The sequence below is a fragment of the Arvicola amphibius genome, chromosome 14 (assembly GCF_903992535.2).
Source record: "Arvicola amphibius chromosome 14, mArvAmp1.2, whole genome shotgun sequence".
NCBI classification, from domain to species: Eukaryota; Metazoa; Chordata; class Mammalia; order Rodentia; family Cricetidae; genus Arvicola; species Arvicola amphibius.
Genome location: NC_052060.1, coordinates 4,245,360 through 4,262,673, shown reverse-complemented (window position 1 = coordinate 4,262,673; position 17,314 = coordinate 4,245,360). Strand labels below are relative to the sequence as shown.

At 42.5% G+C, this 17,314-nt stretch overlaps 1 protein-coding gene across 1 annotated transcript; it reads left to right on the top strand.

The window, feature by feature from the left end:
- The first annotated feature begins 12,954 nt into the window (after positions 1-12,954).
- On the top strand, positions 12,955-13,320 carry LOC119801165 (sperm mitochondria associated cysteine rich protein). The gene has a single exon (XM_038311653.1). It carries the CDS (start codon positions 12,955-12,957, stop codon positions 13,318-13,320), a length of 366 nt encoding a protein of 121 aa, XP_038167581.1.
- Positions 13,321-17,314: the final 3,994 nt, after the last annotated feature.

Genomic DNA, 17,314 nt, shown 5'->3' with positions numbered 1-17,314 from the left:
CAAACACAAGGGCACCCAACTTCATAAAAGAACCACCACTGCAGCTAAAACTCTGTGTTGACCCTCACACCACGATAGTGGGTGACTCTCACCAATAGACAGATCATCCAGACCAAAGTAAACAGAAAAATGCTGGAGCAATGGCACATCATAAATCAAATGGACCCAGAAGATATCCTCAGAGCATTTCACCCATACATAAAAATATACCACCTTCCCAGCAGCTCATAGAACTTTCTCCAAAGTTGACCACACACTTGGACACAGAACAAGTCTTAATACATACAGAAATTGAAATAATGCCCGGCATCCTATCTGATCACCTTGGATTAAAACTGGATATCAACAACAGAAAGTTTACAACTCCGGGAAACTGAACAACTCACTACTGAATGAAAAATAGGTCGTGAAAGAAATGAAAAATGATTAGAATTGAATGAAAATCAGAACAAGATATCCAAACCTTTGGAACACAATAAACGTAATTCTAAGATGTAAGTTGATGTCACTAAATGCCCATAAAAATGAAGATATCAACTTAGTGGCATACCTGAAAGTTCTAGAACAAAAAGAAGAAATAATACCTAAATGTAGTATAAAGTAAAAAAATAAACTCGGGGCTAAAATCAATAAAATAGAAACATAAAAAATACAAAGAATTTAATGAAACAAAAAGTTGGTTCTTGAGAAAATCAATAAGATCAATAAGTCCTTAGCCAAATTAACTTAACTAATTAACTAGTTAATTAATTAACAGGAGTAATATCCAAATTAATAAAATTAGAAAGGAAAAAGGAGATGTAACAACAGAAACTGAAGGAATCCAGAGGAACCTACGTACATACTTAAAAATATGTACTCCACCAAATTGGAAAGGCTAAGAGAAATGGAAATTTTTCTTGATCTATACCATCTACCAAAATTAAATAAAAATCAGATAACCATTTTAAACATACCTATAAGCTAACCCTTAGTGAAATAGAAACAATAATTAAAAGTCTCCCATCATGAACAAAAACTCAGGGTGTCAGCACAGAATTCTACCAGATGATCAAAGAAGAATTAATATCAATACTCCTCAAATTATTCCACACAATAGAAACAGAGGAAACATTGACCAATTCTTATTACAAGGCCACAGTAATCCTGATACCTAAATCACATAAACATCCAACAAAGAAAGAAAATTACAATTTCCCTTTTGAAAATAGATGCAAAATTCTCAATAAAATACTCACAAACCAAATACAAGAACACATCAAAAAGATTTCCCGCCATGATCAAATAGGCCTCATCCTAGAGATGTACGGATGGTTTGATATACTTAGATGAATTAATATAATACACCATATAAACCAACTGAAAGATAAAACCACATGATAATTTCATTAGATGCACAAAAGGCCTTTAATGAAATCTAACACCTCTTCATGATAAAAATCCTGAAAGACAGTTGGGCAATGGTGGCACACAGTTTTAATCCCAGCACTCAGGAGGTAGAGGGAGGTGGATCTCTGAATTCTAGACTAGCCTGGTCTGCAGACTGAGTTCCAGAACAGCCAAGGCTACACAGAAAAACCCTGTGCCAAACAAACAATCAAAATACCCCCAAAAACAAACAAGCAAAAAAAAACCCAATAAACTTGAAGAGGCTAGGAATACAAGGGCCATACCTCAACTAAGAAATGCTATTTAGAACAAGCCCACACTCAACATCAACCTGTATGGAGACAAACTAAAAATATTTCCACTAAAATCTGGAATGAAACAAGGTTGTTCATTCTCTCCATACTTATTCAGTATAGTACTTTCCTAGCTAGAACAATTAGACACCTCAGGGAGATCAAGGATACACACACACACACACACACACACAGAGAGAGAGAGAGAGAGAGAGAGAGAGAGAGAGAGAGAGAGAGAGAGAGAGAGAGAGAGAGAAAGTATTTTTCTCTGCAGACAACATGATTTAATACATCAAAGACCCTAAAAATCTACCAGGAAACTTCTAGAGCAATGAACATGTTCACCAAAGTGGTAGAGTACAGTTAATGTACAAAACTCAACTAATCTTATACACAGAGAAGGAAATCAGGAAATGACACCTTTCTCAACGGCCTAAAAAATACCTTGGGATAAATCTAGCTAAGCAAGTGAAAGAATTACATGATGAAAACTTTATGACGTTGAAGAAAGACAATGAAGAAGACATCATAGGATAGAAAGATATCCCTTGTTCATGGCCCACTAGGACTAACACAGTGAAAATGCCTATCCTACCAAAAGCAATATATTGATTTAATATAATCTTGACCAAAATTTCAACACAATTCTTCAAAGAAATTGAAAGGACAACCCACAGTTTCATATGGAAACATGAACTAAAACAAACAAATAAGAGCAAAATATAGCTAAAAAAATACTGAAGGGTGAAAAAGCTGCTGAAAGTATCACCATCTCCAATCTCTTGTTGTACTACAGATATATACCAATAGCAACAGCATAATTTTGGCATTAAAAACAGACATAAATAATCTTTCTGGGTCTGGATTACCTCACTCAGCCTGTTTTTTTTTCTTTTCCATCCATTTTCATGCAAATTTCAAGATGTCATTGTTTTTTACCCCTGAGTAGTACTCCACTGTGTAAATGCATCACATTTTCTTTATCCATTCTTGGGTTGAGGAGCATCTAGGTTGTTTCCAGATTCTGGCTATTACAAATAATGCTACTATGAATATAATTGAATAGATGTCCTTGCAGTGTGATTGAGCATCCATTGGGTATATGCCCAAGAGTAGTATTGCTGGGTCCTGAGGTAGGTTGATTCCCAATTTTCTGAGGAACTGCCATTCTGATTTCCAGGGTGGTTGTACAAATTTGCATTCCCACCAGCAATAGAAGGAATCCCTTTACTCCACATCTTCTCCAGCATAAGCTATCATTGGTGTTTTTTATCTTAATCATTCTCACTAGAGTAAGATGATATTTCAAAGTCATTTTGATTTGCTTTTCCCTGGTGGCTAAGAATGTTGAACATTTCCTTAAATGTCTTTCAGCCATCTGAAATTCTTCTGTTGAGAATTCTCTGTTTAGATCTGTATCCCATTTTTAATTGGATTATTTGAAATTTTTACGTCTAATTTCTTGAGTTCTTTATATATTTTGGAAATCAATCCCCTGTCTAATGTGGGTTGGTGAAGATCTTTCCCCATTTAGTGGGCTTCCTTTTTGTCTTATTGACTGTGTCCTTTGCTTTACAGAAGCTTCTCAGTTTCAGGAGGTCCCATTTATTTATTGTTCTTAGTGTCTGAGCTACTGGTATTATATTTAGGTAGTAGTTTCTTGTGCCCATGCATTGAAAGCCACTTTCTCTTCTATCAAGTTCAGTGTGGTCAGATTTATGTTGCAAGGAGGGGCTGCTTGTTCATCCCAGCTGCCCGGCTAGTTTAGCCCCCCCCCCAAAAAAAAAACCCACACAGAAATTGTATTAGTTAAATCACTGCTTGGCCCATTAGCTCTAGTCTCTTATTGGCTAACTCTTACATATTAATTTAACCCATTTCTATTAATCTGTGTATCGCCACATGGCAGTGGCTTACTAGGTAAAATTCCCAGTGTCTGTCTCCAGTGGATCCATGGCTTTGGATCTCTGACTCTGCTTTCTTCTTCCCAGAATTCAGTTCCGTCTTCTCCGCCTACCTAAGTTCTGCCCTATCAGGCCAAGGCAATTTCTTTATTCATTACCCAATACAAACAACACACAGAGGGGACTCCCACCTCAGATTTATATTGAGATCTTTAGTCCATTTGGACTTGAATTTTATGCAAGGGGATAAATATGGATCTATAAGTGGATACTAGGTGTAAAGCAAAGGATAACAAGCCTATATTCCATGACCATAGAGAAGCTAAGCAACAAGGTGAACCCTAAGAAAAATATAGAGAGATCCCACATGAAAAGGGGAAATAGAAAAGATCTCTTGACAAAATTGGGAGCTTGGGGTGGTGGGAGAAGGGAGGGCAGAAGAGGAAAAGGACTAGAGAAGGGGAGTGGGTAGAAGAACTTGAGGGAATGGGATAGTCAAGATGGAGGAAAGACAGAGATAAGAGCAAAGAAAGAAATATTTTGATTGAGGGAGTCATTATGGGGCTAACAAGAAACCTGATACTAGAGGAATTTCTAGGAATCCACAAGGATGACCCCAGCTAAGACCCTAAGCAATAGAGAAGAGGGTGCCCAAACTGGCCTTGCCCTGTAGTCAGATTGATAAATATTATAAATATCACTATAAAACCTTCATCCCACCACCCACAGCAGAGCACTGGGCTGAGCTCCCAAAGTCCAGCTGAAGAGTGGGAGGAGTGAGAATATGAGCAAAGAGGTCAAGACCATGATGGGGACACCAACTAAAACAGTCTACCTGAGCTAATGGGAGCTCACCAACTCCAGCCTGACAGGGAAGAAACCAGCATAGTTCCAAATTAGTCCCTCTAAACGTGGCTGACAGTAGCTTGGCTGGGGCAGACTATGGAGCCACTGGAATTGACACCAGATTTTATCCCTACTGCTTGTACTGGCTTTTTGGGAACCTATTCTCTTTGGATAGATACCTTGCTCAGCCTAGATATATTAAGGAGGGCCTTGGACCTTCCCCAAAGCAATATGTTTTATCCTCTCTGAGTAGTGGATGGGGGATGGTATGTGGAGTGGAGGAAATGGGAGGAGGGTAGGGAGTGGGAACTGGGATTGGTATGTAAAATGAAAGAAAAAGATAGTTTCTTTTCCTTTTTAAAAAAAATCAAAGGAAAGCTATTTATAAACACTAGAGCAATGTGAGAAATCTGGAAATAGTTTTCATGTTAAATTTTAGAGAAATTAAAATATTAAAGGTAAAAAACAGATATAAATTAATGGCAATGAGTTGAAAATCCAGATTTAAGTTCACACACATATGGGCACATGGTTTGATTTGGTTTTTGTTTTTAAAGAAGCCAAAAATACATACGAGATAAAAAGACAGCATCTTTAAAAAATGGTACTAGTCAAACTGGATGTTCTCCTGTAGAAGAATGCAAATAGATCCATATGTATTACCCTTCACAAAACTCAACTCAAAATAGATCAAGGACCTTAACATAAGGTCAGACACACTGAATCTGAGAGAAGAGTAAATGGGGGAGAGTCTCAAACTCCTGACACACAAAAAAATGACTTTCTGAACAGGACACTGAGAGCAAAGGCACTTAGAACAGCAACTTATAAATGGACCTCATGAAACTGAAAAGCTTCTGTAAGACAAAAGACACCAATACTCTAACAAAGCAGAAGGCTACAGTACAAAGTGGGTAAAAATTCAACAACTACTCTCTCTCTCTCTCTCTCTATATATATATATATATATATATACATATATATATATATGAACTAAAAAGTGGACATTAAGAAAATTAATAACACAAAAATTGGATACAGATCTAAACAATACATTCTGAAAAGATATACATGAAAAGATATACATGACTGAGAAACATTTAGTAAAATATTCAGCATCCTTAGTCATCAGGGAAATGCAGTCAAAACCTACTTTGAGATTTCATCTTACATGATGGTGGGGGCTGACTGAGAAGCCAAGGACAATGGCACTGGGCTTTGATTCTTCTGCATGGACGGGCTCTGTGGGAGCCTTGTCAGCTTGGTTGATCACCTTCCTGGACCTGGGGGGAGTTGGGAGGACATTGGTCTTATCATAGAGTAGGGAAGCCTGATGGCTCCTTGGCCTGGAGAGGGAGGGAGGGGGGTATGGGTGGGGGGGAAGGGAGGGGGGAGGAGGAGGGGAGGAGATGGAAATTTGTAAATATAAAAAAATAAACCATGAAAAAAAAAGAATTGCCATGATCAATAAAACAAGGCAGGTAATGCTAGTGAGAATATGGGGTAAGTAAACATTCAGCTATTGCTGGTTGGAGTAAAAACTTGTATAGCTACTATGGAAATTAGTGGGCTGGTACCTCAGGAAGCTGAGAATAGATGCATCTCAAAATTCATATATACCCAAAGGAGTTTACATCCTGCTTCAAAGACACTTGCTCACATGTGCTCTTTCTCAAGAGAATGCTGCTCTATTCACAACTCACAGCAACAGTGAGAAATTGGCAAGGGTCTGGGTGTCTAACAGTGGATGAATGGGCAAAGAAAGTGTTGAAAGGAAAAATAACCTCTCCAAACCACCAAGACCAAGCTTTTGGCACAAAGAGGATTTATTTGCCCCAGAGGACAGAGGGTAGAGAATTAGAGATGAAGACAGGAGTAGAGGATGAGGGAGAGGAGGAAGGGAACGAGGGAGATGGAGGAGAGGTGTTTGCTCAGGGGGAAGGACAAGGGTCTGCCTGTGAATAGAGTGAAGACAGGTGTGGTCCATAGGAAAACAGCAGTTTACAATGATAGAAGGAGAAACTGTGTTAGGGTGAAGTGTTGAATTTTAATTGGACATGTTAATTAGATGAGCAAAAGACATGTTAATTAGATGAGCAAAAGAGGGCATTTGATTGCTGACTTCAATACTTTGATAGCTGGACCTTGATAGTCAGCCTCAGGAGGAGGAAGTGGTCAAATAAGGAAATAGACTCTGGTGGCAAGCGGAAGGTTTCTGTACCCCATTATTAAGTCTCTCTGCCAATACAATAAATCCAATCAGGCCAAATTACTAAGTCCAGGTTTAATCTGAGCAAAGCATTTCTGGGTGGTCCCAGGGGAAGAAGAGAAACCACATCACCACGTGGGACAATCAAGAAGAGGGGCTTTAAATGCCCTCCAGGTGTGGACCCACAAATGGCAGGCTTTCTCAAGGGTGGAGTCTGGAATAGAAGGAACAGAACTGGGTGGCGCTTCCAAACACCTAACTTTAGAAATATAATCTAATGGTTTTTAGAAGGCAAAGGGGAGAAGGGCAAAGCCAGCCAGAGTCATGCTCACCACATTTGAGCTGTCCAGAGTTCCTTCAAATGTGGTACATTTACACATGGAATATTACTGAGTTGCTAAGCAAAACCATAAATTTACAGGTAAATGCATGGATCTAGAAAAATCATCTCTAGTGAGGTTCACAGTCCCAAAAGACAAATATTTATTTTTATTTTATGTGCATTGATATTTTGCCAGTATGTGTGTGAGGGTATCAGAACTCCTGGAGGTAGAATTGCAGACAGTTGTGGGTCATCATGTGGGTGCTGGGAATTGAACCCAGTTCCTCTGGAAGAACAGTCAGTGCTCTTAACCGCTGAGCCATCTCTCTGGCCCTGACAAATGTTATATGTGCTTACTTATATGTGGATATTAACTGTCAAGTCTTTGATAAGCAGGTTACAATCCATATAACCACAAAGGTTAGAAAGAGAGTTAAGAGATTTGGGCACGCAGGAGGGAAGGACATCCTGAGGACTGGAAAACAGATTATATACTAATGGGTGAATGGGGGTGAGAGGGAGTGGAACAGGGGGATTAAACAGATTCCCTTCATATACGTATGCATTTTAAGAAGCTTCAACTGTAGCATGTTTCCATACAACCTGTATGTTTCTGTGGCTCTTTTTCTTCTGTTTGTTTGTTTTAATCTATTCTGTTTTTTTTAAATTTTATTCTATTTCATTTTTAGATGCCTGTTTTTTTTTCTAATGGGAGAAAGAAAGAAAAGGTGTAGATTTGGGTGGGTAGGGAGGGAGAGTGGGGCTGAAAAAGGGGAAACTGGGGTCAGAACATGATGGATGAAAAACTCAATAAATAATCTCTAAAAATGAAAATTAAAAATCAAATAAGTACAGAACAGAACTTATTTACTAATGGGAACTCAAACTACTTAAGCTGGTGATTTTAACCCATTAAATTGGTAGAGAACAGTGAATTTAATAGTGTTGCTTCTGTGAATCTAGTTTGGGGAAACATGGTTTAGATTTGTGCTAATTAAATAAGAGGTATTAAATATCTATATGAGACTAACAAGTAAGCAATCAGACATAAAAGTTTGGTTTTCTGGAGAGACATCTGAGCCAAGAGTAAAGGAAGGTGCTTGGGATAAACCCATCAGGAGAAGATACAGACGGTGAGAGCCAACCATCGTGATAGGATGCGGATTGAAGCATCATGGGGACCTACCACGTGATCTGAAGCTCTGTGCTGTGGCTGGTGCCTTGCATGTGTAAAGGACAGGCCTACTTCTAGACACCTGCCACTATCTTCAAAGAGACTGGGGTAGTGGAAGGGACAGCAGATGTAGCTCAATTGTCTCCTACATTAGGTAATGAAACTGGACTTGGCTTCAAAATCTGATACTCAAAGGACTGAGTTGAATTCTAAGAATATCAAAGTGAGTAAGAGGAGACCCATGTTGCCGGTGTGAAGTCCTCCAGCGACTCCCACTATCCCCAGGAAACCACCTGAGTCCTCTCTTCCACATTCGAATCAGCGCTACTTGTCTTTAGTAGCTGTCTACCTCTCCTCTCTCCCCCTCGCTCTGACCCTGCCACAGTGAGCTTTGCTGCTAAATGGTCCTCTTCCATTTCCTCCTTCTTTTTTTCATGCACTCCCATGTCCCCTTTCCTATGACTATGTACCAAGTCTCAGCAAAATTGCTCTTTCTGAGAAGGGCTTCTGACCTTCAGCTTGCCATGCTGTATCCCACCTTGCCTTTTAAGGCACAGTGCGTTGGACTAGACAACCTAACCTGTGCTTTTAACTTTTGTTTTGGATGATGGGATGCTGTGAACCAGCTAAAGAACTTCCTGCCGTTGACTAAAGCAGCCAAGCAGAGGTAGATAGATAACTTTAACCAGCAGTGGGCTAAGGTGAGTCTGTCCACGAGTCATAGAGTCTTGGGAGAGAATTATGATGTCATAGAGGAGCTTACAGATTTGAAGAGAGGCAAGAGGGGAACTTGGTTCAGAAGGCTTTGGCTTCTGACAGTCATGGACTCACTGGGCTGCTGAGGAAGATCCAGCCATCTGTCCACCTGCTGAACACATCCAGGAAACAACAGTTAACAGCGGAAGTCAAGTATGGAAATGGTAAACTGAGAAGAGCCTGAGGAAGAAGTGTGTGACCAAATCAGGTAAGACACGCAAGCCTTGCCCTGTGGGTCTTCTCTCTGGTTTGTTCCTTCACTCGTCACTTAATTAATGAGGCCCACATAATGTCATACAGAATTTTAGATATTAGAATAGTAGCGAGAGAGATGAGGCAATCTGTGCTAATGAAACACACAGAACGGTCAGCTCAGAGTACGGTTATCTAATGCTAACAGCTTAATATTTGCTGCAGGAAGCTCTAAGGAAACAGACTGAGCTGATGGGTCAATGAAGGTTATTAAAGTGAGGGACTCTTCAAAGAACCTCATTTGAGTAGTATTTAGTGAGACATTAGAAAAGAGACTAGAGAAAGATTCTCTAGACTGAGAAGCCACACAAAAATGCTAAAAAGAAGTGGGCAGACTCCAGCAGCCATTCGCTTTGAGTCAGCCTATGAAACTTGAGAAAACAGTGCCTGGAAGTGAGAGGGGCTGGTGGGCAGAGGCCGGAGAGGGCAGCCCTACCAGGGTCCTAACAAACATGGATTCGGTCCAATCCTCACTGAAACAGAAGAGCAGAAAGACTTGAGAAAGTGGCTCTGGATCAGAGCCATGGTTTAAGACACTGGCAGACTTCCAGGCAACCTGTGAGCAGTTGCCTTAGGAAGAGGCATAGAGTAGGGAAGACGCTTGTTCTGAGGGGGAGGCAGTGGGTAGTAGCCAAGGTTTTAGAGGTAGAAGGTTTCAAGAATGTAAACTATGCCTGGATGAAAGAGGACCACTCCTCAGGAGGGGATGAAGGCAGTCAGAGACCCAGTTAGAGGATAACAGACTCCTTGTACCAGTTGGCAAGATGTTGGCAACAGAGCTGGCTTGGGATAGAATCTGTATCTAGTGTGTTAAGACTGCTAAGGGACATTGTCGTCTCTATGTCATAGTGGACCTGACGGGCTCCTAGCCTATCTGCCACCTCTGATACTGGGAACTCGCTCTCCATACCCAACACAGGAATCATGGTAGGGGTGGAGTTTATCTGAAAACTAGAGCTCAGGGCCCTGTGTGGGGATGAGAAACAGACTGTCTGGATGGATCCTAAGAAGCTGAACTACCAAGTTCACAAAGGCTCTGAACTGCCCTTTCGGTCGCTGCTTCAGGTTAGAGGAACGAGAGTGAAAGACAAAGAGACAAAGCGGCAGAGAAGGTAGAGGTCACCTTCAGAGAAGAAAGCAGTAGAAAATAAAATGGTGCCAAATCCTCCTCTCTGAGCCTGGTCTCAGGTTGGGGACTTTAAAGGAGTAGATGCCTTCCCACAGATGCCTCCTCAGAACTCACTGCCTAAGGCTTCATGGCCTCAAGCTCATGTAACTTCCTGTAAAATAGCTTTAAGCCGAGGTGATAGAGACCCAGGCACTCCTCACCCCTTCCTGGCCGCCCTGGTGTCCACTGCTATACAGCGTCGCGGTCATTTTGTTTGTTTTCCTCACCGCTGACCTCAGTCCCTGGCAAGTCTGGGCCTTGCTCTGCAGATCTGCCGCCTCAGCCCCTTTGTGGCATCTCTTGTCTAGGAGGAGGAGGGATTGGATGACTGCCCCTTAGAAATGCTGCACTAGGATCTTCCTCTTGCTACAGAAATAGGAGTTTCTACCAACGACAGGAAACCTAAGATAGCTGGCAGGCACAGTTACAGAATTAAAGACCCAGTCCCCAAGGCCATCCCCTTCCCAGTGGAAACAGTTCAACTCCAGCGTTGAGGATGTGCAGGACTGAAGTTGAAGGAAGCACTCCCTTCCACATCTTCCTCCCTGCTGGTACTGAGGGCCAGGAAAGCCACGGCATCCCCACTGCCTCCATCAAGTAGTATAGTGGATCCTCCTAGGCTTAAGCCAGTGCCTTCCTCCCATAGTGAAAGCTACAGAGAGAGGATCAGAAAGTTGAGAGAGGCCAGGTGGGGCTGGGCAACAGCTTGTCAGCCAGAAAGTCACTGTCTCCACAGGGTGGAGGCAGCGGCCACACCTAGACTCACTGGGACCCAGTTTGTCAAGTATAAACGGGATTTAGATCTAGAGTCTAAAGACACCCATCCCCCAGGTCATCCGAAGCCCTGCCTCTGCTATGAAGTCATAAAGAGTGGTTCTCATGGTAATGTAGGTCATCTTACAGGTGTCCTTAGTCACCACCTAACTCAAGAGTTCTGTCCTCTTCTGGAGCTTTCTAACCAAGATAATCTCAGATGTGAGCAATTTGTAGCTTCTCTCCCCGGGAGCCCCAACACTTCAGTATAATAGAACAAGAAGATAGTCTAAGGATGGGAAGGGTGGAATAGACCTAGGTGGAATGGTCCACTGCAGGAGACCAAGGCCTCAGCAGAACAGGCACCATTAGAGGTCCTCACCCAGGACCCAAATGCAAATCCTAATGAGAAATTTATTTAACCTCAACTTGATCCAGCTGGCAGGCACTGTGACAAGCCTCAAATAACTTCCTTCTTTGTATCACCATGACAAAAGAGCATACACACATATGTACACACACACACACACACACACACACACACACACACGGATATGCACGAATGTAAACACACATCAACATCTGGCTGCATTTTGAAAGGTAGTTTTTGTCAGAAGGTGATTTTAAATATCCCCGTGGGTGCCACGTGTTGGGAGGTGGCTGAAACTTCACCTAGGCAGTCCCTGCTCCAACTGCCACACCTTCCTTCCTCCCGCTGGGTGACAGGGCTCTGATAAGCCTGGCATCTACCCATCATCAATATGTGATCTTGTAAATTGAGTATACATCAAGAGTGTACAAACCATCCTGCTTCCTTCGATATCTCCTTCACAGATACATGATAGCCCTGCTCTCTGCTTGGGACTCTTGGTCACTTTCTCACCTGTCCTGGACTGGAGACATGTCAGTGGTTTTGATCAATATCCCATAGAAGGCACAGGAAATGTACAGGGCTCACATATAGGAAGTAGACTTAAGGATCCTGCTGAGAAACTTGTTTGGTAGGAGGCCTGCCTGTTTACTGAAACAGAGCTGTTTGGGACTTTATGATTCACCAAGGAATAAGAACATTGCAGAAGTTTTGAATGATTGAGTTTGAGGGCCTCTCCAAAGTCTAGTTTCCTTATGCTCACCCTGACCCTGTCCCCTTAGGAAAGAAACAATAGCCCAGATTGTGAGCAGACCCTGTGGTTCTTCCACGGGCCTTCCGCTGCATCCCTGCAATGCCTGGGACAGTGCCTTATCTGTTTGCTTACTGCCATTAGCCCTTGGCAGTTGATGGCTTGTGTTTCAAGGTGCATGGAATGATCCAGTACATTCAGAAAAAGGCAGTGATGGTTGGTGGCTCTGAAAACCCTAATGTACCCAAGATCCTGGAACCTTTTAGATTTGAATACTACATTTAGATCTGAATATATACAAGATCTGGGGTGAGATGGAACCCAATTTGAATCCATTTGCAAACTGCTAGGATAGAAGTTTGAATTTCCGTTGTCTTCCTGTCTAAGGTGGTATGAAAAAAGGCTCACCCTTTACCCTGGTACTCATCACTAGATGAGATAAGGCTTATGTCATGACTCAGTCAGCCCAAGAGTCTCTCTGCTCTTCACTAAGAGACTATAAGAAAATTTATTGCATATTTGTAACTTTACATTCTTTACCTGGAAAATGGCTACTTAATGAGGAACAGACACATGGATACCCATAAAGGCAGGGCTGGGGACTAGCTGAGGCTTCTCAGAGGTCCAGCCCTACTTACCAAGGGCTTAGTTTTCACTCAGAGGATTCAGATGCGTTGGTGATCAAGCAAGGTGTTGATGAAAGCAGGTCTCCAGACAGTCTTGTCATTCGGATATTCTTTTTTCTAGGAACTTCAACTACAAAGAAGATGAGTGAGCCATCAAAAAACAACTCTTGCTGCCCGCCAAGTCCTCCATGCTGCCCACCCAAACCATGCTGCCCACCCAAACCATGCTGTCCGCAGAAACCACCTTGCTGTCCCAAGTCCCCATGCTGCCCACCCAAACCGTGCTGCCCACCCAAATCCCCATGCTGCCCGCTGAAACCCCCATGCTGCCCACAGAAATGCTCGTGCTGCCCGAAAAAGTGCACATGCTGCCCGCAGCCCCCACCTTGTTGCACTCAACCCAACTGCTGCTGTGCGGAGAATAAAGCTGAGTCAGACTCTGATGCCACAACTGGCCAAGCTCAGGACAAGGGCACTCCAACACAACAGAAGAAGACAAGCAAGTAGACTGCCCCTGACACTATGCCCTTCTTCCAAGGGTGTTGGAATACTACAATTCAGGCTAAGACTATGTTTTAAGGATGCTGTTTTCACACTAAAAAGACCACCCAAACATAGACTACCATTTCCAACCAACCATAGGCTACTATTTGCAACTGGGAATGGAAGGTAGAAAAGGCTGGAAACATTTTGCCTGGTGATCCTGACATTTAGATAGCACGAAAATAAAAGAGCAATAAAAAGAACATTGTTCTCTTTCTTTCGTTTACACATGAAGCCTAACAGAGTAAGCTGGGCACATTCTAAGGGCCACAGAGACAGAAAACGTTTAGCCCAAGACATGAGGCCTCTGGTGAAAACAGGGAGACTGCCTGGGTTTTGGTTGGTAGGTTAGTTTTTCCACGCTACTGTGGCTTTGACCCCAAGGTCTTAAGCTAGCTAAGCACATTCTCCCGCTGAGCTGGAATTCCTGCTTGTCTTGTCTTTAAAGGGAAAGTGCTACATCCTGGGGACCCCTTCGGTTCATGTTCAGGTGAAGGGTGGTGTCTCACTTCCAGGTCTCTGGAGTGCTTAGAGCATTTGGTTATAGATCAAACAAACCCCCATAATACCCTCGAGATGACCACAGTGCCCTATATACTTTGGCAGCATCGAAGAGGACTCAGCAAAGTGCTGGAGGCAGCAGGTGAGGCCTCTGGTGTCATGCTGGCTGTGGGCCGAGCAGTCGCTCCGGGACAAGCTACTGTGTATCTCTAGGCTCTAGCCATACTTCAAATGGGTTCATGGCATAAAAGGAACAATTCATTTAAAGTAAGAAACCACGGGTCTGACACATACCCAGCTCTTCCCACTTTTCTGAGGCCGGGTCCCTCCTTCCCTCCAAAAGCCACCCGTGTTAAAGCAGTTTGCTTTCAAACACATTCCCATCCATCTAGGTGAACAAGAAAGGTAAGAAGTCATCTGTAACACACACATCAACTTGTATCTTCACTGCTTTCGGGGTCCGTACACTTTAAACCCTTCCCTTTGCTCCCCCGTGCCTCTCCTTTCCCAACAGGAATTTTTGTCCCTTTAAGTTTGAATTTTTCAAAAGGCTTCATAAAATCCCTTTAAACTGTATTTTGTCAACCCCCTTAAGTATCTTATGTGAAGAAGCTCAGACCACAATCTGTACTTTTATATGATGCACACAAGTGAAATTCCTTGGGCTTTCAAAAAGGAAGCGCATTTGTTGAGAACACTCATGAGGGACAAAATACTCCCCATATAGTTTGTCAACTGTGTACACCTTCAAAGCATTTTAGTAATTTCCCAAGTGACTGACAATGCTTGGGTCAGGTGGTTCTGGGTTAAAATCTGGACAGTGTATATAGAAAATGCACACATACACAGTAAGCCTCATTATGTTGGAAAGAGCAAGAAGATAACATACAAATGAAAACGGATAGGTGGAGGCTATGCTGGGTGAAATAGCTAGACTCACGAGCACAAGTTCTCATACACAGCAGGAAAGCTGTGGGGGACTATTTGAATTAAAGGGCAGCAACAGGAGGGTGTGGAATGGAAAAAAAGTGTGATGGGTTGAATATGAGTAAAAACAATTCTGTGAATTTAAGAATATTACTTATTTTCTATACTAACAAAATATTCTTGGTGCTCTAGGTTTCCCCTATTGCAGGGGAAATTTATTTATTTATTTATTTATTTATTATTTATTTTGGTTTTTCGAGACAGGGTTTCCCCGTAGTTTCTAGAGCCTGTCCTGGAACTAGCTCTTGTAGACCAGGTTGGCCTCGAACTCAGAGATCCGCCTGCCTCTGCCTCCCGAGTGCTGGGATTAAAGGCGTGCGCCACCACTGCCCGGCTGCAGGGGAAATTTAAAATTTAAAAATTTAAAAACCACATGTCCATTTAGTCCAGTTTAGCATACAAGTGTGAGAACTGCTGGCACTCACGGGCCTCTTGCAGGGAAGGAGGCAGTGGGGTCCAGGGCTGGCCATGGATCTGGTCTTGTGGAGAAGCAGCGGAGGAGAGCCTTTCACTTTGTCCTGGGAGATCAGCCTGCCGAGCTGTAGGGATGAAGAGGCCAGTCACAGCTGGGGGAACTCCATTCCTCACTCCGAATCGCCAGTGTCACTCCCTGACACACAGAACATCCCTCCTGGCCCAACTCACACCAAACACAGCCTCCACTCCAGGCCGAAGCAGTGGACATTCCTCCATGCCCAGTTTCTGCCACTCCCCCCAAGTGCTCCAATAGCCAAGCATGCTATTGCATGTATCAAATGTTCATTTCTAGATCATTAGTCCTGATTAGAAAATCCGTCAGCACAGATGTACACCCTGGTTGATGAGCATTTGGCTCTCCTCCAATGTTTGGCTGTTAATGAACCAGGACAATAGGTGTGTGGACACAGGGCTCATCTCTGTAGTGGAAGCTAAAGCCAAAATGCATATAGTGTTGTACCTTGGGGGAAACTACCCAACTCTTTCCAGTGTGGTTGGGTACTTTATATCTTATAGAATTATTCTGATTGTTACATATCTTGATAATATTTCATACCCTCAGATTTTCAAGTTTTTGACATTATGATCTAATATGATGTTGGCTTTAATTTTCATGTTCTTCATGATAGATGACAAAAAAATCCTTTTTCTCGTTTGTCTCCATCTTTGGTGAATTATACCCAAATGTTCTATCCACTTTATGGCTTATTATTGAATTTGAATGTCCTTTATCAGGAAATAACTTGTATCTATTTTACCCGGACTGCAGCTTACCTTTTCACCCTAATAATTTTTTCCCAAATAGCAAGAATTCTTTATTTTGAAAAGAGTTTGAACATAATTACCAGAGATGAGAGGCCAATGTCAGTCACAGAATACACAAGTGATTAAATGAAAATGTCAGCACAGGGCACAGAATACCTCCTGAGCTCTTCACAACAGTATAGGCTGTTGCTACTTGCCTTGCTTAGCACCATTACTATATGGTAAGACACTAGCACAAAAGGTACAAGGACAGAGGACCAATCTCAAACTGTTGAGGAAATGGACCATCAGCCTAGTTTTCATAGTACCAGAAGATGCCAGGAAGGGTGCCGAGGGAGGAAGGAAATCAATGATTGTTGTAGGAGCTGCAGGCTGAGTTCCCGCCTGGCTTCTGCACGGCTAGCTTTACCTGAAATAATTAACAGAAACTGTATTCTTTTAAACACTGCCTGGCCCATTAATTTCAGCCTCTTATTAGCTAATTCTCACATCTTGCTTTAACCCATATTTAGTAATCTGTGTAGCACCACGAGATGTGAAAGATCTTAACCTGCATCCATCTCGGAGAGGAAAGCTATGGCGACTGCCTGAGACATCTGCCTCACTGCCTTCTTCCCAGCATTCTGTTCTGTTTACTCCGCCTACCTAATTTTCTGTCCTATTAAAGGGCTAAGGCAGTTTCTTTATGAACCAACGAAAGTAACACATAGACAGATGACCCACCTCCATCAAATGATCTTACCCAGAATTGGACACTGCATATTACATCTTTGCCTGGCAAGATGTACCCGTGGTGCAGTAGTGTGGCGTCTGTTATGAGGTAACTAATTGATAGGATTTGAAGTCTGCTCCACAGGAGGAAAATTCATGCCTGCTACTATAATCTTAGTCAAAAGTCCATGGCGAAGAAGGCCACAAGTCCTAGGGTAGAACCTTCTATTGCTATTTATCAAAAAAAGTTGTCATGCTGTCAAATTACTTCCTAAATATTTATCTCTCTACTCATAGATCTGCGCTGTTCCCAACCTTGGTCAGAGAGCTTCTTTTCCTTTTCTCCCTAGGTAACAGTGCAAAGGCACATAATTGGTGAACATGTTGAAAATAGAGACTGAATGATCACACCTCAATGGATAAATTTTTGACTACCCCTCGCACCAGGCAAGGCTCATCTCCAAAGAGGAGGCAGAAAGAATGCAAAAGCTGCAGAAAGTGGGAGACTGCACTGAAA